General features: G+C 45.8%; 2 protein-coding genes across 3 annotated transcripts; one reads left to right on the forward strand and one right to left on the reverse strand.

Moving 5' to 3' along the window:
- Positions 1 to 564: 564 nt before the first annotated feature.
- xylt2 (xylosyltransferase II) lies at positions 565 to 11,031 on the reverse strand (the record flags this gene model as incomplete). 2 transcript variants are annotated; one of them, XM_079282599.1, is made up of 11 exons in its annotated part: positions 565 to 2,475; positions 2,633 to 2,966; positions 3,273 to 3,468; positions 3,543 to 3,799; positions 3,921 to 4,097; positions 4,442 to 4,658; positions 4,790 to 4,870; positions 5,370 to 5,572; positions 6,951 to 7,126; positions 7,343 to 7,892; positions 10,890 to 11,031. In XM_079282599.1, 11 exons carry the CDS (start codon positions 11,019 to 11,021, stop codon positions 2,153 to 2,155), a joined length of 2,646 nt encoding a protein of 881 aa, XP_079138725.1. In that variant the 3' UTR covers positions 565 to 2,152. The 2 variants fall into 2 exon arrangements, with proteins under 2 accessions (XP_079138725.1, XP_079138724.1); XM_079282598.1 differs by having other exon boundaries at positions 565 to 2,472; positions 10,890 to 11,021.
- Positions 11,032 to 20,220: 9,189 nt separating this feature from the next.
- On the forward strand, positions 20,221 to 25,407 carry LOC306787570 (E3 ubiquitin-protein ligase TRIM69). The gene is made up of 10 exons (XM_079282745.1): positions 20,221 to 20,356; positions 22,095 to 22,178; positions 22,560 to 22,658; positions 23,107 to 23,208; positions 23,313 to 23,447; positions 23,571 to 23,708; positions 23,805 to 23,856; positions 23,946 to 23,972; positions 24,404 to 24,430; positions 24,511 to 25,407. Exons 2-10 carry the CDS (start codon positions 22,119 to 22,121, stop codon positions 25,068 to 25,070), a joined length of 1,200 nt encoding a protein of 399 aa, XP_079138871.1. The 5' UTR covers positions 20,221 to 20,356; positions 22,095 to 22,118; the 3' UTR covers positions 25,071 to 25,407.
- The last annotated feature ends 255 nt before the right edge of the window (positions 25,408 to 25,662 follow it).

A 25,662-nucleotide genomic window follows, 5' to 3' on the forward strand; every position in this document is an offset into this window, starting at 1 on the left:
AAAACCAGTGAAGTGAAGAAGGAATCTCTTGGTTATAGGGGAAGGTGTTGGACGTGGGCGTCTGTCCGTCCTCCGCGTCCACAGCAGATGATCCGTACGCACTGTCCGACGACACCAGCTTCTCCTCCTCCTGCCTCCGCGTCTCACACGTGTCCTCCATCACCTTTAAATTAAAGCCTGAAGGTGTTTTCTGGACTAAAAGCAGACGAGCTTCTGCAAACAAACTAGACGTTGAAACTTCCTCTCAGCTTTGTCCGTCGGTCATCTCCTCCTCCTCCTCCTCCTCCTCCTACGAGAGCGTCACTGAGGTGTCGTTTACAGTATTTATGAAGTAGAAACCATGCCGGGCATCGCTACAAGGAAGTGACAACAAGGAAGCGTTCAGCACCCTGGAGAGCGCCTCCCCTTCTCGTAAACATGTCCTACTTCCTTCAGTGGAAACAGGACATTTAAGACATGTAGTCCATCTGGAATATAATAATTACCATTCTAATACCACTAGATGAGATATGTGGGAGAAAACAGCACCACGAAACCCTTAAAGTGTTTGTTTTTATTGAGTCATCAGTCAGGATGAGGCAGACAGTGACCGGCTCCTCAGATAAGAGCCACAGGATGACTCAGCAACCGGACTGCTGCTGGTTATCACAACAGCACGGACCTCAAGAGACCTGAACCCCCCAAAAACACACACAGTCTGCTTCAAACGACACTGAGCAGGTGGGACTGTCAGATACAACATGATGAGACAGCAGTGATTAATAGTTTAACAGAGCTGGAGATGAACGGACAACACACACACACACACACACACACTTCCTCTCAAACAGCGTAGAAAAATAACATCTGATCCGACGCTTACTCTCGCTTATATCCATAAAACTGGGGCTTCACTGAAGCAACTGCACTGTGCAAGGTGAACAAGTTCACTTGAAAACTCATATGTGGTGTCTGTGGACTATTATTTAAGAACATTTAAAATGAGGTATAAAAAAAAAAGAAGCTAACTAAGACACAGACTCACGATCCTCTGAAAAGGCAGCCATTGCACGTCTCTGGAAGCTGATATCTCGTAGTAAACTATTTTATCTTCTCACTAAGTGAAGGCAGCTTAGATTCTCTTGATCACGCTAAAATAGAAACACAAACAAACAGCGGACTGCGTAACATTGCGATTGATGGACGGGAGTTGAATTGAAATGCACGGAGGAAATGAAACGACAACAATAACCAACCCGTGAGGTAAACAACAGCACAACAACAACAACACAGGAAGTAGAACGTGTTGAGAAACTATTCCTTTAAAGTGTTATCTTGTGAAGTTGGCTTTAAATCAAAGAACCAATAAAGTAGACTAATTAATTTCAGAGGATTTCAGCTGGACAGTTTGTTCTCGAACTTGAAAACAACAGCTGACAAAACAATCTCAACTTAAGGTCTCCTCACCCACTCACTGAAGGTTTCGACTGTCGACGGACATCAAAGACTTCACACTTTACCACCAGTTCAGAGAACGAACAGACAAAACAAATACGCTCAAAAACAAAGATATGTCACAGTTAACAGAACTAAACTCCCTCTATACTCTTATATCTTCCTAATACAGGTACCAAGTATTTCATGATGTGTCTGTGCTGTGAAATGAAAGCGATGACTCCATAACACTGTAACCGAGTGACCTCTGTTCAACGTCACCATCTTACAGTAAAGTGCACTTCATCCGTCTGCTCCTCGTGCTCACAGAACAACAACGTCATTCAGAGGCTCCGCTCTCCCTTGAAATGAAGAAGAGTCTGTCCTTGAGTTTCGACAACTGCTTCCTGAATGGAAAACTGTGCGTTCAAACATTCACAGAGGTTCTCTTTTTCCCCCCAAACTCCGACCCTGACTGGCAGACGGCGTGCCAGGAAAATAAAAACTATACGTCCGTGTAACCGTTGAGCAAACGATGGCACCAGTCTTTGCGCTGGCAAACCGTCTATGTGCAAATTTCCAGCAGTCGCATCCTCCTCTTTTAAGTCTGTATTAGCTCTTCACTGAGAACGCCTCGACTCCTCAGTGCAGGAACATCCGTTTGTTTATGTGCCCTCTGAGCTCGGAGGCGAGATCCGGTTCACACAGGTCCTCTCGGAGCTCTCCTCTCTCGGGGGGGCTACCTGATCCGCCCGTCGCTTTTGACCGGGCCCAGTTCAGACTTGGGGTCCGGGGACAGAGAGCTCCAGGAGGTCTTGGAGCACGGCCCCACGGCTGGGCAGGAGGAGGACTGTGTGGCGCACAGACCGCCTGTAACCCAGAAGGTCCGGATGCTGCTGTCCACCCACGCTTCGAGGGGCGGACCCACCAGCTGGGCTCTGCGCTGGGCCTCCTTCATGGCCGACTCCTGGGGGGGCAGCTTGAGAACGGAGCTCAGCTGCTGGAAGCTCTGCTCCAGGTACAGGTTAGCCGGAGGCCCCGCATGGAGCCAGCTGTCCTCTTCTTGAGCAGACAAAGAGGAATTAAAGAGGGAAAGGAGTTTTTAAAAGATACAAAGAAACTTTAAACCTTCAATCTATAATCAGGATACAGAATATCGCCAGCTTTTGTCTTTTAGACTCACATAAGGTCAATCAAACGCTCTGAATCCACGCCTCACCTTTGCGTAGCGGCTCCTTATCTTTGAAGGTTAGGGGCATGACCAGGAAGCGAACTTCTGCCACGCGCTCCCACTGCTTCAACACCCGTACCGTCCAGGTGCCGGGCCGCAGGGGGCGCTGCAGCGCAGGCTTGTACTGGGTGTACTCCGCATCCACATCCACGGTAATGTCGTAAGAAGCTGCCACCACCAGAGCTGGGTCGATCCATACGATAGTGGCGGTGAGGTTGGGACCGCGTGCCCACTTCTGGACCGCCAGTGGTTCGTTCAAAGGGCCGATCACGCCGCCAAAGTTACGAAAGATTCTTTCTTTCGGATCCCACTCTGTGCCGATCTGCCGGAGAGAAAGACAAAAGGAAGCAATGGATTATGTGACACAATAGAGCAATACAATGCCTCCTCCGGCTCAGACTTTCACATTGTATTTGAGGACAAGGAGACAGAATATGTTAGCACTCTCCAGCTTTACTCCCAAAATAATTAATTCAACTTCAAAGTCTAGTTTTGGTCGGATTAAGCCCCGATAAAATTAAGCCAATTTTTCCCATATCAGGAAGGAAATCTTCCCGTGAAGCAGTTTTCTTAAGGCACCTTGATATGAAAAGGTTTGCACAATGATGATGAAGAATCCTCATCTTACTTCCAGGTTCTTGAGCCTTTCAAACTCCTTCAGGTTCCTCTCGCGGACCAGCGTGGCTTGGGGCACCGCCCACATCTCCAGTGTCTCCCTGAACTCTGAACCCACCGCCTGGACTTCCTGCCGCACCAGATACCCTTGGAAGCGGTCGTCATAAAAGTAAACGTGTACTGATAGAGGGTAGTCTACTGGTTCAAACCTGCAGAAAAAAAGACAATTATTTTCACCTGTTTCCCCCCCAAAAAATGTCAAAAGTAAACCGTGTCTACGGACCTGCAGGCCTCCACGTTGCTCTGAGTAGTTGCCACATTCTTGAGGCCCAGACGAAAGAAAGCAGTGTAAGCGGTGAGAGCGGCGTCCCCGAGCGAGCCCACGCCTTCCAGCTGCTCGAACAGACTTTCCCAGTACGCCTTAACGGCAACGGTGCCCGGAGCGTACTGGCCATACAGGTGAGTGTCCAGGATGTCTATGGCCTCCTGGTTCACCGACGACTCAAATTTGCGTGCAAAGAATGTCGGACGGGTCAGTTGCTGTAAGAAAAAACAAAGAATAACCAAATAAAAAAGCTTTTGAGATGCTTAAAACACGAGAGACTGAGAAACTACAAGCTCGGTTAGAAAGCAGCTGTTGCTCTGCAGCTGGCCCACTCACCTGGATCCGGATGAGGTCTTGTGGTTTGAAGTCATTGGGGGAGCAGCCACACCAGTCCACAATGTGCTTGTACTGGCATTTACAGCCCAGCTTACGGTTCCAGTTGGTGACGCGCAGGTTGTTGTCCACCAGGGTGTCACACATGTGACTGTTACCCAGCACCGTGTGGAAGAAGGACTAGGAGGAAGTAAATACACTGTTTGTGCTGCGCTGTGCAACAAAGGCTGTGTTGTGTGAGAGTGAAGATACTGTAAACGGTCAGAGACGAAGTATAAAAATAGATATCCACTGGCTCGAAAGTGCCTCAACAGGGAACAAACCACTGCACCTCCTCTAAGACTTTAAAGCACACAGCCAGATGAACTCAAAGGAACCCTTCTCTCATCTGGCACCTCTGCTGCGCCCGGAAGCTTAAAGTATTACATTATCTCCGCTGCTGGGCTCTTCTGAGACAGACTTGTACATCAAACTGTCTTGTCTCGACTAGGGGGGGATAAACAGACCACCTCAGGCTTACTTACCTCAGCGGGGAGCAGAGCGTAGGAATAGAACTGCTTCAGCCCCGACACCAGGTCATCCTGGGAGTTCATGACGTACTCGACGAAGCGGCGGGTGAGCGCGAACCAATCGGAGCCGCCCGAGACCTCGAGGCCTTCTGGGATGCTGCGCTCGCCGAGACGCCACATGTGGTTGTCGCACTCGTGGAAGAGGCGGTCGAGGCCCTGCTTCTTAATAAACCTTCCACACAGACAACACGGTTTAAAATAGGGAGACATCGTGGTGCTATTTGCAGCATTCATCAACGCGAGTGATCAAACAAAAACCAAACGGTGTCCAGCTGCTCTGTACCTCGCAGCTGGAACACTCACCGGGCATTCTCTCTCCCGTGGGACTTGAGGAAGTTCTTGTCTCTTTGCTGCGACAGGAACGCCACCAGTTCATCGTTGGTCCTGCAGGAAGGTGTTACGGTGAGAAGCGCGGCTCGGTTTAAGAAAGACAAAAAGAGATTTCACGGAGGTTCTTTGGAAGATAAAATGCTGGCTCGAGTATGGCGCTGTCTGATAATATTCACGAGTGGAATCAGCTACTGTGGACAGGATTCCTGGCATGGGATTGTCTGTGTGCATTCAAACAATCAAAGCAGCCCCAGAAAGAAGACTTATTTACTTTAAGCTCTGTGATTCAATCCACTTCATACTGCTACCAGAATATTCTATTCATCCGGCAAATGCTTCGGCTGCTACTAATGTTACAGTTGGTCGGTCAGCGAAGGACTCAAATCTGCTCGATTGAAAGATTAAACCACCAGCAAACAAGGCAATCATGAAATAATCACATACTGTCACGGCTCTGATGCACAACACATTTTTTGCACTGAAAAAAAAAACTGTACGGTATTTAACACTCGAATGGCGTTTAAATGCATAACAATGACATTAATCTGCCGACCTGGTGGGGAAATCTGTGGCGCTGAGATTGATGAAAAAATCCCACTTCCAGTCCGCCATGGAGAGCAGGTCCTGCATGCTGCGTAGGTAGGCCTTCAGGAGGCTGGCACCGCCCCAGATGGTGACCATCCGCCAGGGCGTGGCTCGGATGTTCGGGTACTGCTGGGCGAGCAGCAGGACCTCCCGGTGCAAGTAGCCGGACCGCTGCGGAGTTTCAAAGCAAAAAAAGGCAGAGTTCCTGCATCACAAAGGTAATAATGTAGCTCTCCACAGATCTGCAGCTGTGCCAACACAAGCGCACAAAGCTGGCTCCAGTTGAAAGAGAATTGGATGTGAGCAGAACAGCAGCCACGTGGTGCTTTGTGTTGTGGGTCACCATAAAGAGAGAGGAAATAGAAATGAGCTAGTTTTGCCTCTTTCCTTCTCAAAGTGCAAATAGCAACACAGAACTGAGATGAGCGGAGCTCAAAGGATACTACCGGTACTCTGTAAAAGGAAGTCAAAGAGCCGAGCAGCTGTGAAGCTTTATTCAGAGGCATTAGAGGTGGTGAGAGACGGAGCCACGAGTCTGATGATAGCAGGAAGCCAAAAATCTGTAGGTTCAGAAAGACCTTTCGTTAAAATTTCCCTTTAATTCGATTAATTACCAACTCATTAACAAGCAGCCTGTTTACAAATGAACACGGCTAATAAAAAAGGTCCTGAAGCGATACATTTGCAGTTTAACAGAGAAAGGACACTTTCTTCAGGGACATGAAGTCAAATTGTTTTGTTTCGTGAAGCACAACCTGTGTGCTACAGACTCCTGCAGCTACCGACTCCTGTGTTAAATAAACTGTGGACATTTGTGGACGAGTCTTAAATTTAGCCGGGACTTCTTCAGACATCCTGGTTGTGTTCATGAAGGAGATAAAAGCAACAGAAAGTCCTAAACTCACCGTCCTCACTCGTAGAGGACCCGGGAGACTGACTCGAGTACAAGCTGAGCTGTTTCACAGACTCATCTGTCAAACAGGCTTTTGCCTCCGTGATAAATAAAAGTGTCTGAGATGGCGTCTGTCCCACTCACTACCTATTCCTCACTGCCTCCGGAGAGCCTCTTCCACCGTCCTTTGGCAGCCGAACAGAGCGACTCTCCAGGACTCAACAACCTTTCCGGCTAAACAGGTGCACCGACGACAGGCACCCGAGGTCGGCCGTACATTTGTCTTCGAGCTGCACACGATAGCAGACTTTTCCTCCACTAAATCCAGCCACACTTTACTCTATCCAGGCTAATCCCCTTTACCACACCGCGAGCCCCACGGGATATATTTAACCTCCATAATGCACCAAGAACTAACCGGTAAAAGCGTTTGTGAGCTCCGCAAAGCCAGAACCGAGCAGGGAGCCAAATAACGCTCTTCAGTGTTCAGCATCACCATAAATAAACAAAGAGCTCGTACCACCACCACCACCACCAGCAGCAGCAGCAGCAGCAGAAGAAGAAGGAATTCTCTCGTGCAGGATTGTGCCGTCTGAGTGCGTTTGCGATGCCATGTACATGTTACAGAATGTTTGGTAGTCTCCCCGTAGGGCTCACCTTGTCCACGTGGATGTAGTAGTAGTGGTCGCGGTGATATATGGCTTTGATGAGGCGCTTGAGCTGCCGTATGGCTCGGCCGTGCACCATCAGAACGAAAGCCACTCTGACGGGGTTCTCCACTCCGGACAGGCTGTTGTCCAGCTCGCCAAAGGCCTGGACCTGATTTGATATTCCTGGTCAAAGAGGACGGACACATAAAGGACTGAATCAGCAGGGACCAGAGACAACTCACAGGCTGGGTGTTGAGAAAGACACCGTCCGATGGATAAAAGATGGTGACAGAGTACCACATTTATGGGAATGACTTCAAAAATGCATGTTCTCAAGTATGTAAACCACAAGATCTCCAAATAAGGATACTATTTGCCGCACTATCCGTTTGTTCTCACCGAGCTGGGGGCAGAACTGAGGGAGTGCGTCCGGCATGAGCTTCCCGGCCTGATGCTGACACACGATGTTGCCGATCTCCTGTCTGCACTGCTGCGACCCGGCGCGATGAAGGGCAGACAGCGCGTCCTTGCCTCCGATGTCACATTTGGGCACAAAGTCACTGCTGGGGGGGTGGTGCGCCCCGTCCACGCTGCCCGGCTCCCCCAGTACGGCGGCGGGGGCGGCCGGCAACTTGGCCGCCCCGTCGGCTCCGCCTCGGGTCTCGCTGAAGTTACGGCTGCTGGACCGGTCGGGGAGGACCACGCCGTCCAGCCCGGCTCCCGCCATCACCGGCTCCTGGGGAGACTTCGGCCTGATGCCCGGCTTCTCCGCTCTGCGGCTGGTACCTCTCCTCAGCGCACTGGCCGCCGTGCCCCCCGTCCTCTCCGACCTGCCGCTCCATCGGCCCCGGTTCCTCCCAGACAAAGAGTTTTGTTTCTCCCAAAGAGAAGAGTCTCTTTTGAGGTCCTGGCTGTTGTGGTCAGGCAGCTTAGACCGCCGTGTTTTTCTCTGAGGAGAGAAGAAGAAAGCAGGAAAGAGAAGGGGGGGGGGGTTATTGCTAAGAACATCCTGGACAAACACTACTGGGAGGAAACGTTGATTCACAATCCAGGAATAACTTGAAGTAAACTAAGACCACCACTAAGACAACAGCTGCAGGAGCCCCAGAGGGAAGGATGTGTTTACGTCTCTTCTTTCCCATTTCTCTGATCTGGGTTATTTTTAGCTGAGCCGCTGCCTTTTTGTCAAGCTAATCTGCAAAAGGCACAGTTCTGGATAGCCACACGCACGCACGCACGCACGCACACACACAAAGACATGGTCCTCTTACAGTCCATCTGCTTTGGTCAAAGTGTTCAAATATCCCAAAACTGGAAGTAACAGCAATCAGGGAGCGATCCATTCCGAGGGATGTGTTGTGTTCCTCCAATAGAAAAATTACATTTCAGTTCTGTGTCAGTGAGGTACTGTAATAATGGACGGACCCAGTCGGATGCACCACAACCATCATCAATCTGTGTATCTTTCTGCAGTTTCAATACCCAGAGCGTATGGCATCATTTTAATTCAAGTGTATCGAGGGAATCAGTCTCACTGGAGCACAGATCCCACCTTCAAAAACAGAACTTTAGCCATTTTAAAATATTCTAGCCAAACAGCATCACAGCTTTGGCACACCAGATTACTGGATCACACAAAGGGCCCTTCTAAATGTGCGCTGGGAGAAGAGGAAGAAGAGGAAGAAGAGCAGCGAGTGGGCTGAGAGCTCTCTTGTCAGATGATGTGGCAGAAAGGAACAGGAGAGGGACCGGTGCTGCGTGGTGGGACGGGGAGGCAGACAACACCGTGCCAACGAAAACCAGCTGCCAACCAACACAGCAGAGTCTGCTGCCGGTGGCCAACTGGACTCTCAGACCCAGTACAGTGAGGGGCATTGTGAAGCCCAGTGACATACCAGTCATTGCAGTGCGGGGCCTCTTTCAGTGAGTCTACATGCGCTTGAGTAACCTGGTTATTGTTGTGTTGTGGTCCAAACGTCTCCTCAACAAGAAAGCTGGTTTCCTGAAGACACCCGGTTCACACAGCTAGATTTATGCTAAAGAAACCACCAAACAACACCAAAGTCCTGATGTATTCATAAAAACACTACCGTGAACTTCATCTTGCCAGCTCACACTGACAGATATTTTCAGCTGCAGCAGTAAGTAAGACGGAGCGCAGCGGGGGCTAATGTTTCCACTTTCCTTATCACTCGTTTTCACAGCTTTTAATTAACGCCATCGAATTGATTCAAAGGCCAGCTGTGCAGCCTCTTCTCTTTCCAATTAAAAAGAGGAGGGAAACCATATCGGCGTCACCATCTGCTGAAGCGGTGAAGCAGCAGCGAGCGCTCAGCTCTGTAGGACAGCACAGGCAAAGCAGAGGGTGAAAGTAGTCTTCTTCTGTCCTTTCCCCCTTCAAGGGCTTTAAATATAAACCAATGTAGCAGAGTTCACACATGCACAGCGAGACACAGATTAGAGCAGATGCAAGTTACAACATGCAAAGACGCAGCGCGCTGACATTTGCACAGATGTCTGCCAACATGGTTTCATATCAGGCTGAGCAGCAGTGTCACATTACTGAAGCCAGAGTTCACCAAGCACAAACACGAACGAAGAAAACAAACACAAAGAAACACTGGACAGCAAATACTGTGTGCAGCAGTGATGGGATTTTGCAGGTGTGTACGTCTGCTCCTTCACAGTCCTCTGTGATCTACAGTCGACCACAGACATGTCTCTGTGCCTCTGCTGAAGCATGTTTAAGCCTGAATGCACCTGATGAGGGAGCAGAAAGCCCAGAGGCTCAATATGCAGACAGGTGATTGAATTAAAAAGCAACATGATGAACCACATGTCACACTTCCCGTTTTGTCACAACGTCCCATTTAAGGAAATGGATTACTTCGTCGAGGCTGAGGATTGGTGAATGATAACCATTGACAGAATCATGATCCCTTATTTTAAGCATCTCCGGGTCAAACTTTAGCATTACTTCACCCTCCAGGCACTGATGTCCATGTTGGGAGGGACATCATACACAGTGCGCCCATGCTTGTTATGTATCATGATCAGGGATTCAGTAGCGTTCCCCACTCAGGTTGCAGTTTGCATTCATGTGACACTCACTAAAAAAAGAAAGACTCCTCCACGTGTTACATCTGTTAACAAACTCCCTTCACCTCATTCAGAGGGAGACCAGGAACAGGCACTGCCTCAGGGCGGAGAGCTCCAGGTGTGCGAGGGAGACACAGAGATAAGCTTCCCACGGTGGTTAATGTTAGATGAGTTGTTTCAGTGGCATGGAGAGGATCGACTTTCACCTTTATCCCTCTGCGGGTGTTTAGGTGTGATTCAAAGCTGAGTGAATGTCACATATAAAGAGCAGCCCACACACAGAGGAAACGCCTCTGTGTGGATATAAACACAAACAGTGGAGCAGATGTGCAGACGTGCCTAATGGCGCGTTTTCAGCTCATCGTGATGAACAGTTTGTGATCAATGAATCATAACGGAGTCCTTTCACGTTTTCCTAAAAAGTTACATCACTTCATAGACGCCTCTTACTCTTGGATTTGGTACTTACTCAACATCATCAACAGTGACTCCAAGTGAAATGTAACATTAGTGACCACTGCTGCTTCTTAAACAAGTTAACAACTACGAAACCAGTACTATAAATACGTATGATTTCATAGTTATAAACATGTAGTAATGTGTACTGAACTAGTCTGGTGTCGTGGTCGCTGACAGACAGACAGGACGGGGCTGCTCCGGTTGTAACGTCACCGAAATGTTTCGGAGCGGCGCTGTTCAATCAGCGGCTAACTCAGCTAGCATCGGCTAGCGCTACTGTATCATAACACACGGGGAGCTAAGCGCCAGGTTAGCGGTTTAGCTCTAGAATTAAATCCTCACAGAAACAGATACTGTCTCAGATAATCTGTGACTGACTGGGACTCACCTCTGCCTCGCCCTCCTCCAGACTCCTCAGGCTCCATACCACGAGTCCCTGCACCAGCAGGATAGTTAACGCGGCGGCTATCGCTAGTTTATATCGGCGGAGCAGCTTCTGTACTCGAACGCTGGCCACCATTTTTCTCGACTCCAGTTGACGAGGAGCGCAGCGCGTGCATGGCGCATTCTGAGCTGCGCGGGCACGCGATGGCGCTCGCCATCCTCAGGTTGCTGCAAAGTTTGTATTGTTATTGTGACAAATTCACATATTTCATGTTTCCTTCTGCAGCAGAACTTTTTTTTTTTATCATCACATATTCATACTGAGTACATCTTCTACTGTTAAACGCAGACTTTAAAAAAACGTATAACATAAAATAAGATAATCCTTTATTAGTCCCGCAGTGGGGACATTTACAGGATTACAGCAGCATAGTGGAGTATATATACATATATATATATACATATATATATATATATATATATATATATATATATATATATATATATATATATATATATATATATATATATATATATACTGTATAGTGCAAACAAGAGACAGTAAAAAAACAGATCGAAAGAAGTATTATAAGGAAGTAAATAAGTAATAAAACAGTAAAGAATATTAAATAATCCACAATAACGAAAATATTATACAGACAGAATAATTGTTGTGGTTTATGAAATACATCATGTGACTTTTACTTCTATCCTTCATTTTGTTGGAGTATAGCCTACAGCTTCTTATTCGGCTCAGGTTAGCTGACTTCCTTCCTGCTGCTGCCTTTGGTCAACATATAATATAGCTTATTGATCCAATTCAGAAAGGCTTTATCAGAGTCAATATGTTGAGAACACATTCACTTCAGAGATCCACCCTGTCAAAGGAAGACGCACAGACTTCACATAGTTAGATGAGGTGGGCCTTTATCAGATAAATCCAGCCATGAATAGACCAACACATCTAATCTATTGTTCATCCTTGTTACTTAAAGTTATGGTTTATAATGTTCATCTCTATCCATTGTATTTATTCCTTACTTTTTAATATCAGTAACTCCTGACAGGCATTTGTCTTAATTATTATAAGTCTGTTGTTTAAAGTTGAATAAAGCAGTTCCCCCTCCATGAATACTAACTCTACATTGTGGCCCTTTGTCTCATCGCGGTACGGGACCCCCGCGATCTCCAGGGTAACGGGACCCCTGCTCAGGCATCCGGTGAGTTAATCTAGTCTGGATCCACGGAGGAGGGAGCAGCGTGCTGTCTACTTCCTCAGCATCATCTGAACTGTTTGCGATCGGCTCGTGAGACGTGTTATATTGCTGTTTTCTGGGGAGCCGTCTGTAATAAATCTGGGGGCTGCTGCTCGGAGTCAGAGCGACGTCACGCGGCCGTTGAGAGGGCGTCAGTGCGCCTCCACGAGCTCCACACACACGCGCTGTGTGGCGCGTGTTTACCGAGCGGAGAGGGTTCGATCCCCACTTGCAGAGAGAGAGAGAGAGAGAGAGAGAGAGAGAGAGAGAGAGAGAGAGAGAGAGCGCAGACTGTCACACACGTAGACCGTCCGGGACCGAGCAGACAATGACGAGGAGCAACGGAGCCGCTCTCCGTTTCCTTCTCTGCTGACATGAGAGGCTTCGTGTTGAGCCTGGTGAGTTCGGGAGGATTTCTCATTGGGACGTTGACAGTTCACACAGAAGAAATGTCCACAACTGCAAGTCCAATCATCCCCTCCTCACAGCTGACTTCGGATCAGCTCACACTGGTCGCTGCATGCTGTAAGTTAACTCTTAAAAATGTCTCTCAACATCTGTCTCTGGGAAGTGATTTTAAATGTTCTGCTTCCTGCATATTTGCACTTATTCTAGACATACGGCAGCATTGTGATAAGGGTCGATAATTCCCTTTTAACAGCTCATGATCCGTCACATATTGCACTCAGAGCTCTGAACTGTAATTAATTACAGTTAGTCTATTATTTTCCAGCTGTCATTGTTTTTGACAGACAGCCAGAGCCCAGGAGAGAAATTACACCTTTAAGTTTTTTCAAACTGCAGAGACAGACTGTCAGTCAGAACTCAAAGCTCGCTACATTTAACCAAATTCACAGATCGGAACTGCTAAAAAGGAGAAAACTGTTCTTTTACAAGTTGTTTTACAGCTGGAAAACAAACAGAAAGTCAGTTTGTTTAACAGTGACTAACAAACACCTCTTCTCTCCTGCTTTTCAAACAGTTTCCTCTCTGGTGTTCTTTGTGGTTATTGTGGTGCTGCTGTCCGTCATCTATCACAAGGATCTTCAGTGCTGCAAATGCTGCTCCTATCAGGCGCCACGTGCAGATATGGTGAGAAGAAAAACAAAAGGGAGAAAGTGCCTTTTGTGCTGAGTTTTTTTTTTTTTTTAAGTGTCTCATATGTTCAGTTCTGATCCAGTTGTTGAGGTCCCGCTGAAGAGAGAGAGAGAGCGAGAGAGAGAGAGAGAGAGAGAGAGGACTCAAAGACACCATGTGCACTCGATGTCGCGCCATTACTGAGTGTCACATTCAATTTGCATGGCTGTGGGAAAAGGACTACAATAAACCTGATATGATCATTGTCAGGCGGTGGATTAGCTGCCCTCCAGAAATATCTGCCACAGTAACTCCAATGCAATTGGACAGTATTAGCACTTACCGTGCATATTGATGCTACTTCAGCACCAGTGTAATTAAATCACTGCAAATCACATTTTGTCGCTAACGTCGGCGTAGCAGGTGAAGCAAAACAACCTAATCTTTAAGAGAGCGTGTGGCCTTTTACGTCATTATGAATCAATTTTTTTCACACCTCAAACGTCACAAATCCCTCGATCTAAAAAAAGGTAACAGAATAAAGCAGTGGGCGATGGTTCAGGACGAGGTGAAAAGGAAATGTAAACACAGAGGTAACTTTCCATTGGATGCCCATTCTCTCTGCTTCCTCTTGACTTGTTTCTCACCTCCGTGAGTCACAGGGGTGAAGTCTGAGTGTTATCTTTGGGTCGCAGAGACTTCAACAGACAGGAAGCTCTGTTCAGCTGTGGGGTTTAAGTTTTTAACGGAGGAGTCCTGTTGTCCCGTTTAAGGAGCTAGCGGAGCGTTTCACTGGTACATGGTCTTAGTTACAGCAGTGTAGGCACACAACGTACCTGATAACTTACAGACCGTGAACAGAGTGACGGAGTCTGCACCCATATTTGTATTTCAGAGTTAATTTTCATTTGCTACGGGATAATTAATAGACTTCGGAGTCAATATTTTCCTGAAACCGAAAAGGCTTTGTGTTGTTTTCATTATGAGACAGCAAAGTGAAGGTTAGTCATTCCACGAATGAAAACGCACACACAAACACTTTCATTGTGCTCCTGTGGGACATTTCACGTCTTCAACTTCATCGTCGCATACCTTTCCCTGCTTCAGTTTGCACCATGAATGAGTGGGCCGACCCCTCTGTGGGTGTTGGGGACACAAGGGGGACAATGGGTCTCCTTTAGGTTGCGGCGGTGGAAAAAAGGCACACACTGCCGCCGGGGTCCTCCCCCGACTTCAGCACTGATTTTACACGGTTGTGCTTTTTCACACTGGCTGAATAAATGGCAGGAGACAAAAGGACAAGTCTCCTTTTTTTTCCTCTTCCTTGAGGACTTTTTTTTTGTTTTGTTGCTTCTTAAAAGTACAAACCAGTGAGGGGAAAGTGACCTTTGACATCACTTCTTTGGTGTCGTCAGTCTCCCTCTGAACCGACGTGAGGATTATGGCAGAGGTCGTTAGTTGGCGTCACTCTTAAGTGTGAGTGATGTCATTGTTTGCATTAACTGGCCTGGGAAAAAGATAAATCTGATGTTTCAATACCACGTTTTTAGACTTTTGTTGCGTCTCAGTCAGAGGACATCTCCTCAGTGATAAAAGCAAAAAGTTGTCCCAACGTCTCTCATCCTCACGCTGGATTTAAATCCGAGTCAGGCGACAAATTGACTTTGTTGCGCTGCCGGCCCAAATGACATACGAGGCCATGATGTGCAGTGGAGTGTGCTCGTTAAGAGGTACCTGCTGCAGTTACAAGGGGAAGAGAGAGACACTCAGCGGACCACACGGTGGGGTCTGTTGCCGAGGGACCCTGATGCACAGTAGGACATCGCATTGTTCTCCGCACAAAGGAGGACTCATTTAGACTCCAGGCAATTACAGAGTTTCCCTGGCTGGTCTTGTCAGGATTGCACCTTGTTTTAGAGTGGGTGGGACTGGGAGGAGGAACAGAAATTGGAGGGTGGTCGTCTCATTGATTAGATGATTTATGGCATCGCTAAACCAGCCAGCGTCGACAGTGATTAAACAAGGCACGCACATCGGTTAATTGGGCTGAAAGGAGTGGATTTTTGACTAATTGCAGCAGGATAACTGTTGACGCTCCTCTTTCTGAGACACAGTTGTGACTGCTTGTTTTACAGCACGCTCCTCCTCAGTACTACAGCAGCAGGCAGACGCTGGTGGGATCTCCTTGTCTCGAGCCGACTCAGATCATGGATGACAGCACTCAGGTGAGAGAGCCGCTCAAAGCATCCCTCTTCCATTCGGTGTACACTGTCCACTCACCCTGTGCAGTCAACATATCGTCAAATGAGCTTCTGTTTAAATGAGCTTCTGCTTCCCGTCCCTCACGAGTGTCCCTCTGTGTCTCAGCAGGCGGGTCAGCTGTTCTACGTCGGCCTGCCCTCCAGCTACAGCCTGCCCACACTGGAGGGCCCCCTGCCGAGGCTCCCCTCCTACGAGAGCGTCCGAAAGAAGGACCGCCAGAGGCAGATCCACATGATGATCGCAGACCGCTTCGGCCTCAATGGACCCATTGTGACCGAGGTCAGCGGAATTAGGGATTAGGAATGTGTCGCGGCACTTGATACAGTCACAAATGCTTTTTGACAATGAAGTAGGTTCAGGTGCTGTTGTTCAGAGAAGATGGTGTGCTCCTGTTACAGTTTGAGGAAAAGCTAAATCTCGTATAAACTCATGCTATTATGGAGGCCCCCGGCGTGTATCTTCACAATGAATGGAGATAATACGAAGCAGGCTCTTTATATTGTGACCACGCTGTCATACAATATTGTAACAAGAGCTCGTTCAAAGATTAATCCGCATTCAGAGTGCAGTGAACAGGATTCTCTATCGGCTCATCTCGGGCTCGCTGCGGAATTGTGCTGGCGGCCGCGTTTCAAGGTTTTACCGTGTTGATCTTTCGCTGAGCTTTTGACTCGCACAACGCTTGAGCAGACAAGGTAATGAGTAAGAGGCACATCAAACATAAATTAAGGGCCGGCGTCCTGAGAGCAAACAGAGCACGAGAATGCAGCTTTGTGCTCCCGTCTTCTACTGATTTTTTTCTTCTTTTATGACCTTCCCCTTTTTCCTTAATTAAACAAACCTTCCATCTCTTACACACACACACACACACACACACACACACACACACACACACACACACACACACACACACACACACACACACACACACACACACACACACACACACACACACACACACACACACACACACACACACACACACGGTATACTTCAACCCATCACCAGTCACTTAAAAGTCTCCCTCCCCCACAACTGAAGTTCAACCGATGGCCCCTTAATATCTGCCCCTGTCTGTCCTGCGGACCGAGGCAGGATGGTAGTAAAACGTAGCGGCCTGGTGTGTGTATGTGCGTGTGTGTGTGCGTGCGTGTGTGTATGTTTGTGGTGTGTATCGCACAGAGGGAAGGGTTGTGGGATTGCTCCTGTCCCCCGAGGGTCCCCAAGCAATTAAAAGATAAGAAGACCCAGTCGGGTAAAGGGAATCAGCCAGATGTGATCAGAAAGATAATGTACTGGAGGAAAAGTATGTTCCAGGCGACTGACGTGGAGATTAATTGGTAGAGGAAATACAAACATGATCCACTTATTTTCAGGGATGGATATCAGACCTCAGGATGTTTTCACTTTTCATCCCGAGGAAAAACTTGTTCTGTTCCCCCGTGAATAACTTTGGTTATACTGTTTCTGACTTGTGTCGATTATGTTTAGTTTGTTTTGTCTTTGTCTGTAAATCACAGTAAGAGTCTCACATGGACAAGTAGCAAAGACTTCAGTCACTCCCAAAGACTGTGTCGGGACACACTGGTGGGTCGCAGGAGATTTTATTCGGGTCTTCTATATTTATTTAACATTTATATCAATGGTACACCGATTGCAGCTTCAAAGTTTGCTCTTTGCTGTGCCGGATGAATCTTCAACGTGTCCTATACTGTCACAAAAATTCAAATAACACCATTCAATCCAAAGCTTTCCATTGAATACATACACTGAGTGGCCACTTTATTAGGTACACCTGTACAATCTACTCGGTGTTTGGTGTCATTGTCGTAGTTAAAGGTGGTGTTGCATTGAACTACATTCCATTGAGAGGCGTTCCTATATTCACAGACACGACGGGTCCAGAATATATACTTTGTCCAGTGCACCATAATGACCTCAATGCTACAACATAGAATTGAATTAACATCATGATGGTGTCAACAGAAACTGAACATTATCGTCTTCATAGAAGAGACCTCATGTCATTACACTGCTCAAGGTTCAAAGATCCTTTATTATGGGGTTGCACAACGAAATGCAGTTGTCCTTTTGATGCGTCACAAGACAAAACTAAACAGTAGTGCATCTTCTTAAATTAGCATCAAGAGCGATGTAAACAGCAGCAACAAAACAACTCTCTGGACAGATAACATGGCCGACATCTTAATATAAAAAAATTCAACATCAGGGAAAAATTGTCCATCAACTTTGATAATGTTTGAGCTCGATCGATGTCCACCTGCTCTCGTCCTAAAATCCGTCTTGTTTTGACTCATGTCCTCCAGCCTCCTCCTACTTATGAAGAGAGCATCCGCCCCTCTATGGAGCTGCCGTACGACATCCTCTCCTCCAGCCGGGACAACTCTCCTCCTCAGAGCATCTACACCAGCACCGGGCCCGACACGCCTCCTCCTATCACCCCTGACACCAACAGCACTGTTCTACCCGTGTGACTGATTACTGAAGCTTCTCTATGATGCATGTGAGAGACACGTGAAAGCTTTATAAACAGAGGAAGTTACCAAAAAAAAAACACACGAGACTTGTTGGAGACTGGATCACGACTGGATCCTTCAGTTACCTCAAGACTTTAAGACGAGAGTTTATTTTGAGATGTTGATGAAGGAGCAACCAAAGAGGAGCTTCAGCTGTGGCTCGGCACGTTTGAATGTTAAGAACACTGAACGACAGGTACTGTACTCACTGGAGAATCACTGGATATGAATATTTACTGAGGTGGCTGGTACACCTCGAAGAAGAAAGTCACGGACTACATGAAACCAAAAAGGGAACCGCTATTTACTTTGTTGATTATACTGTAAGCGAACAGCTGTCTTCTCTTTTCTTCTGAGCCAGAAGCCTCATTGTCAGGCTTGTAATGTTATCAGACACCTGTTTGTTTCTGTCGAGGCCGAGCGCGTATAGGTCGGCCTGTGAGAGGGAGAGTTCAGAAAAGTGCTGATGAGAGTGCCTTCATGAAGTGATTATAAGACAGATGTTTGTTTTTTTTACAATGCTTATTTTTTCATTTAAGGCCGATGGGACTCTGGATGATTTCTCACTTATTCATAGCTATCGACACATTGATTTGGTCTGTTCTCCAAAAGGTTTCAAGGAGCAGAGTGAAGAAATGAAAACAATAACAAGTCCCGATACCAACACTTTGTCTCTGGGTGTCGTTGGATACTGAGACCGGATGTGATGTTTATCTGTGTTATGTCTCGCTGTGTGGAAGTGACTGGGATCCTTCTTTTATGTGTCAGGCAACATCAGGCTTGAGTTAGACATTGTTTTCCTAACTTTATGAAACAAAATGTAACAAACAAACACATTGATAGAAATGTACTGAATTGCTATTTATTAAAATAATGCTATCCAATACCAGATCGTCCCATTGTCACAGAAACAAGCGTTTTTTCTTTATCACAGGTTATTGTTTTGCGACCTACCACACATGCCAAATGTTTGTCCTGCACATTGTCATGTACTGTATTTATTGAAGAAAAAAGAGTGGCTCCGCATTATTATTTCTGAAAACAAATGTAATAAATCCTTTCTTTTTTATCGTTGTTGATGCCGGACTGTTCTAATTATACAGAAATAGCACATTATGACTATTTAATACGAATATAAAGATCGTTGTTACAAACGGCTGCAGAGCAAAACACAGTGAGGCTGTCCTTTGCAAGTGCAGTTATATTTCCATGACTTATGAGCGCGTGACTTTTCCCCTTTTGCTTTCATTCTTCTGAAATTCATTTGCAGGGAATCGCCTGCCCCTTGATTCACCCTGATTTTAATTGAAGCTCCTTGAATGTTTTTTCATTTTTTAAATAATCTTTTTCTTCAGCTCATTGGTTGTGGGCCGTATGTTTTGATGTCAATATATTTATATCAACATTGGAGCACATGACCGTGTTTAATGCTCATCTCAGTGAAAAGCCCAGTGGAGGTCCACCACCGAGGAGCCTGCAGGCGGAATAGAGTCACCAGTCGTTCCCTTTGACTGAAAAAGACAAAAGATATCTCTGTTTGTGAAACTCTGAAGTCACACTCATTAAACTCAAGTTAGTCTCAAATTAGTCTTTTTCATCTCTGGTCAAATGTGTCTTTGTCTTGACTCAAAATCGTAATACTTTTGATTGTTTCAATCACATTCAGTCACATAAGCAGCCTGACTTTTTAATTCGGAAAAAAAGCAGCAGACCAACAATATTCCCTGTGTTATTGATTCATAGTTCTCATATCAGGTCTTTGATTTGATTAAGTCAGAGTTTATATCACTGTGAACATGTATATGAATTTAAGTCTGGTATTATTGGTAGTATTTTGATCCTTTACATAATTAAAGTAGAAATACAACAGTGTACAAATTCTACAGACAAAAGTCCTACATTTAAATTATTATATTGGAGTATTATCAACAAAATGTAGCTACTCAAGGTATTAAAAGCTAAAGTATTTAGTAGGCATGCTGCAGAATGTTAAATTATTACATATTACAGGATTATTATTACTGATGAATAAACATGTAAACAGCATTTGAATGTTGTATCTGAGAGTTATTATTTTAAATAATAACCACAGTTTTATTAAAATGTAAACCTGCGTTAGTAACAGCGTCATAGATTATCACTTACATGACCGCGCGCTTCTTCCTCCTCCCTCCTCGTTCGTCACTGACGGAGAAAACCGAACCTGCCCGAGCAGTCCGGCATGTAAACAAGGTCAGACACTGCAGCACACAATCCGAACACCTCCAGACGCGGACGGCTGCTCGCTTTTAAGGAAAGAGAAGAAGAACAACTTATTTACTAAACCTCTGAGGAGAAAGGTAGGCTCGTGCATCATGTGCGCGTTATCCACCGTGTGCTATTTGTGTTGTTGTTGCACGTCCGCACTGCAGTTATATGACATTACCAGCATACATATATAAATTATGTCATTCTGTTGCATGCACAGCTTCAGATGAATCCCCTTTTCAACGTTCACTTGGAGTCTAACTGCAGTTATGATATAAATTTGCCGCAAAGTCACGCGGCAGGTGTGTGTTTACCTCGTGCGCAGTCATCAGCTGGCCTCTAACTGGGTCGCTCTCGCGCTACAGAAACTGCACGGTCATGTTTTCCCACGACACTGATAACCCTTTCTAAAGGAGCGTTTCTTTTCACTCGCCCTTTGGCATGACTTCAGTCTCTGCAATTCCAATATCTTTCTCTTATTTATGAAAAAATGTAATTTAGTTTAATAGCTTTTAAACGAAATGAATGAAATAAATGAATTATAATCACTGCATACATTGCATTGAAACACACACACAGGTACTGTATGAACAAATACCTGAGTGCTGCAGCTTTGTGGAGCTCGATGTGCTGCAAACACTCAATGTTTTAATAATTAACCTGCATAACTTAATTAATAAACAAACCAGCCTCACGATGAAACTGGGGATAAACACTGGTTCCGTATAATTCAATGGGTGCAGTGACATGCAAGTACAACTTCATTTATGCCAGTGCATTCACCCACATCATCCTCAGTGTGGGCATGAAAACCAGTTTAAACTGGTCATCCCAGCGGCTTCAGCGCCAGACAGACAGACTGAGCTGGTGCCTTTTCCTGCAGATGACGATGGCGAGAACAGTGAGTGAGGAGGACAGAAAAGCACTCTCAGACAGGCAGCTGGGGAAGTGTGCAGAGCCAGTCACGATGCAGACCGCCTGCTCTGAGTGCTCCATTCTGCTCCAGTCAATCATTCAGTTATGTGTTCTGGGCCCGAAAGGCTTCCTGTTGGACCGAATATTTGATTTCATTAACTTTACATGTTAAAGTTAAAGCTGCTAAAGCCGAGGACACGACATCCCTCACTTCTAATAAGCTGCTGTGATTACTCTGTTCTGAATGTTTAATGGTTTACATGACAGTCTGCTGTTTTTGATGTAAACATTAGCAATGTCTCCATTTTCTTTTAAATCTCACAGAACAAAACTAAAAATACGTTTGGGCTTCAAAGTCAAGATTTGACCCTGAACTGGTTGGCTAATTATTAAATCGCAAGTTGTGATGTTTCACTTCATCACATGATGTCACGGAAGAGAGTAATCTTCAGCGGTGGAAGAAGTACTCAGATCCTTTACTGAAGTAATGAAGGAGAAAAAACACAGTTTTAAGTCCTGGATTAAAAATGTTACTTAAATACAGACGTATTATCAGAAAAATGTAATTAAAAAAGTACTCACGATGCAGAAAGTGAACATTATAATATTTTGTTTTTGTGAACAATTAATTCATGTAAGAGCTTATAAATGTTACAATAAGTATGCAGTACTGCATCATATCTTATGAAACACATCATATAACAAGAAGCAACTGTAAGTTTCAAATAGATGTACTGGAGTAGAAGAATATTAAGTATCATAAAATGGAAACATTAAAGTAAAGTACAAGTACCGTATGTCAAATTGTTGAAGTACAGTACTTTAAGTAAAAGTACTGAGTTCATTCCACCACTGTTAATCTTATAGAACCATGTAACTTGTAATGTGTCAAGTATTTGTGTTTATTCACTGTAGGACTCTAATCACAGGCCAGCCAAGATGATGCAGTGTTTCCACTTCATGGTGGAGCCGGCCAAGAACTTTGCGGCCAAGATAAAGGTGAGACGCTCTAAAAAAACAACAACACGTTGTGTGTTTAATGTGCCAACCTGTTGTTTTGGGTCACCTTGATACTGATGCAGACAGTTGACATGACAACTGATCTTAATACCGCGTGACTGCACGGTTTGATTCAGCAAGAGAGCGTCTGTGAGAGTCTGGAAGGGAGCGGCGTCTTTTCTTCTCTGCTGACGGGACCAGAGCCACCATGTGCATTTTGATCAGGCAGAGAGACCCCCTCCTTTCTACTTCATTGCTCTCTGAGGCTCTTGTAAAGCAGCACTAATGTCCTCCAAATGTCCGTATTTTCTTTGCTGAGAACTCCTCCCTTTCCAAACCCTTTTCCCACAGAAAACCCTTTAATTTTTAATCTTCCTGCAGGAGTCACACAAGAGAGCGAAGAAAGAGAAGAGGGAGCCTCTGGATGAGGATCAGCTGTTCATTGTGGATCTGGCTCGAGATCTAAGCCGAGTATGCCAGGTAACAAATCACTCGTGAAAATAGAAATTACTTTGTCTGACTTGTGAAAGAAATGTGTCCCATGAGGGTTTCCGTCTCTTGTCAATTTAATTAAATGGCATGAAAGTAAAAAAAAATAACGATGCTGCCAAAGCCTCAAAATATGAAAGTGCACAATAATATCAAGATGAATATTTACACATTACAATTTTTATACAATAATATATATACACAGTATTACAATGACATGTATGTGTGTGTGTTAGGTCATTCACTGTCCCTCAGGTTGAGGCATGTTGATATTTATTGGGCAGCAAGATACGCATTGTGTCTTTCTCCTGGGAGTATTTTTAATTTTGAGAGGTCATTAAACTCCAGGATTACAGAGTTGAATTTGTCAAAATAACAGTGACCACATACTGATTTTTTGTGTCTTCCTATTCCTTGTCTCTCCGTTTTGCCTCTGCAGAGGTCCGCTGTCCTGAAGCACATCTGGAACCTTGACGACACCTGGCCCGTCTCTCTCTGCAGGGCCTTCATCCTACAGTGGGCCTCCATGTTAGAGAGCAAGGTGCTTATCTGAGAACATCCTCCACCTCCAGAGGGACATAATCTGACTACTGAAGGTGTGTGGAGGGTTGCACCACTAAAGGTTTTGGGTGTTTCTGTGTGCAGAAGAGGCCCATACAGACAGACAGCTGGCCAGAGGTCGAAGAGGTCAAGCAGCCTGATACGATCAATGAGCAGGACCTGCTGCAGGCCAAAGCTGTGATCCTCAACTGGATCAAGGACCTGAGGGCTCAGCCTGAGGTGAGATGTTCGATTAGCATTCCCTGCTGGTTGATGTGTTGCTCTTGTGAAGCCCTTTGCGCTGCATTCTTTTTTTTGAAAGGTGCTACATAAATTAAGCTTATTATTATTGTTAACTTGCAGCAAAGTGTGTCGCCCGGGGAACCTGTGGCAAAGGTTCTGGAGGACCTGCAGTCAGCCTGGCGTTGGGGCACCGTGCCCAATCTGCTGAGTGCTATGGAGCTGGTTTTATGGACTTTAATGGTGCAGCGCCCAGATAAGGTAGAAGTCCACGTATAGCAATTCACAGAGTCTGCTTAACTCCTTGTGTTTATTGTGCAGGTGTAACGCTAACCTCTTTTGGGGATGTTCTTGCAGGATACCATCCCGCAGCAGTGGCTTATGTGGAAGCAGAAGACTCAGACGATTGGTTTGTGAATCAAAACTGAATCAAGTTGAATTTTGTTATGAATCTGGAGACTTTCACTTCCTGATGAACCTCTTATTGTCTCCATCCAGGTGCCATATCCTACATTCCTCAACCAGGTGAGTGATATACCTTCTATCAGCATGCATTTAAAACCAGTACAGACAAGCTGCGCAAGGAAAAGAAGAGATTGAAGATTTCAAACTTCCATCATTTTAATTGATGCATTATTTTGTCTGGCAAATATCTATTTGAGCAAAAAAACAGGCAGACAAATAAAATGACAGCTCCACCTGCAATTAAGATATCATATGATGCAAAACAACGCTCCATACGGATATTTGCCTGTTGAGGTCAAAATGTTGCATCAATTAAAATGTTAGGATTTTTGGAACGTCAGAGCAGACAACCTCTCCTTTACTTCAACCTTCTCATCATCACAATACCCACTGTTTGTTCCCTTAATACTGGTTTGACAGCCTATATAGCTACTGACCAAATCATTATGTTGTTGCAGTTAGACTAAAGCCCTCTGTTTCTTTTTTTACAGTGTGGGACTGGATCTCAGCTGCATCAGGTACAGCATCACCATATATGTAGAGTATAAACTGTGGGGAACCTGTCTGGTAATTGAATCCATGTCACTTTTCTCTCCAGTGGAGGTGACTCTGGATCTGGACACAGCCAACCCTGATCTGCTCATCTCCACTGACGAGAAGAGGATGCGCTGTCATAGCGACCGGAAGGATATTCCCAACTACCACCAACGCTTCGACGGCTGGTGGTGCGCTGTCGGGGTGGAGGGCTTCGGCTCCGGCCGCCACTACTGGGAGGTGGAGGTGGGTGAGCGGGACTGGAGGCTGGGCGTGGCCAAAGAGTCGGCCCTGAGGAAAGGCTTCAAGTCCCTGAACACAGATACGGGTTACCTGAGCCTGCGGCTGGAAAGGGGCACCGAGCTGAAGGCTCTGACGGTGCCATTCACCGCCCTGCCGCCCGGCCTCATCCCCAGCAAGGTGGGCATCTACCTCGACTACGACCGCGGCCAGCTGTCCTTCTACGACGTGGACAAACACTTCCATATTTACACCTACAACGAGAGCTTCGACGAGAAGCTGTTCCCCTTGTTTGGTACAGTGGAGTTCGTCAATGATCTGGTGATCAAGTCTCCACCAGCTGGGAGCCAATGTCTCTGCCCGACGCCCTGCTTCTGGCGTTGAGTCTGCTCCCGTCACCTCTTCCTTTAAACTCCAGTAGATATAATAATAAAGTACAACAAATGGTTATATCATAATCACTGAGAGAAATCAGAGATCCTGATGTGAAACCACCATTGTGCTCTTGAATAGCTCCACTATGTGACCCCACTCTATGCTGCTGCTGCTTTAATGTGATTGCCGCAACCACTTCCTCACTGTAGAGTTACAGCGCTCCTCTTTGCTCACACATATTCTATGTATTTTTGAAAAGGAACCTATAGTATTAATGTAATCTGTTGTGCAATATTAACCCAGCAGTGAGAATGCATTTCTGTCTGTGAATGCTAAATAAACCAAATCCAAGTCTTACTCTCTGGTCTGTTTATTAGTATGTTAGACATTACATTGTATCTATATATATATACACACACATACATACACTTTATATGAAATACATCTACTGTAAATGTTGTACTTTACAAAATATAATGAACAGTATGGTGTATCATAGGTTGATCTGAGCACACAGTACCACTACGTGTGTCCCCTAATATACACGCACGTCCCAGCTCGACCAATCAGAGAGCTCGAATAAAACGTACCAAACACTTTC

This window comes from Melanostigma gelatinosum (assembly GCF_949748355.1).
Source record: "Melanostigma gelatinosum genome assembly, chromosome: 13".
NCBI classification, from domain to species: Eukaryota; Metazoa; Chordata; class Actinopteri; order Perciformes; family Zoarcidae; genus Melanostigma; species Melanostigma gelatinosum.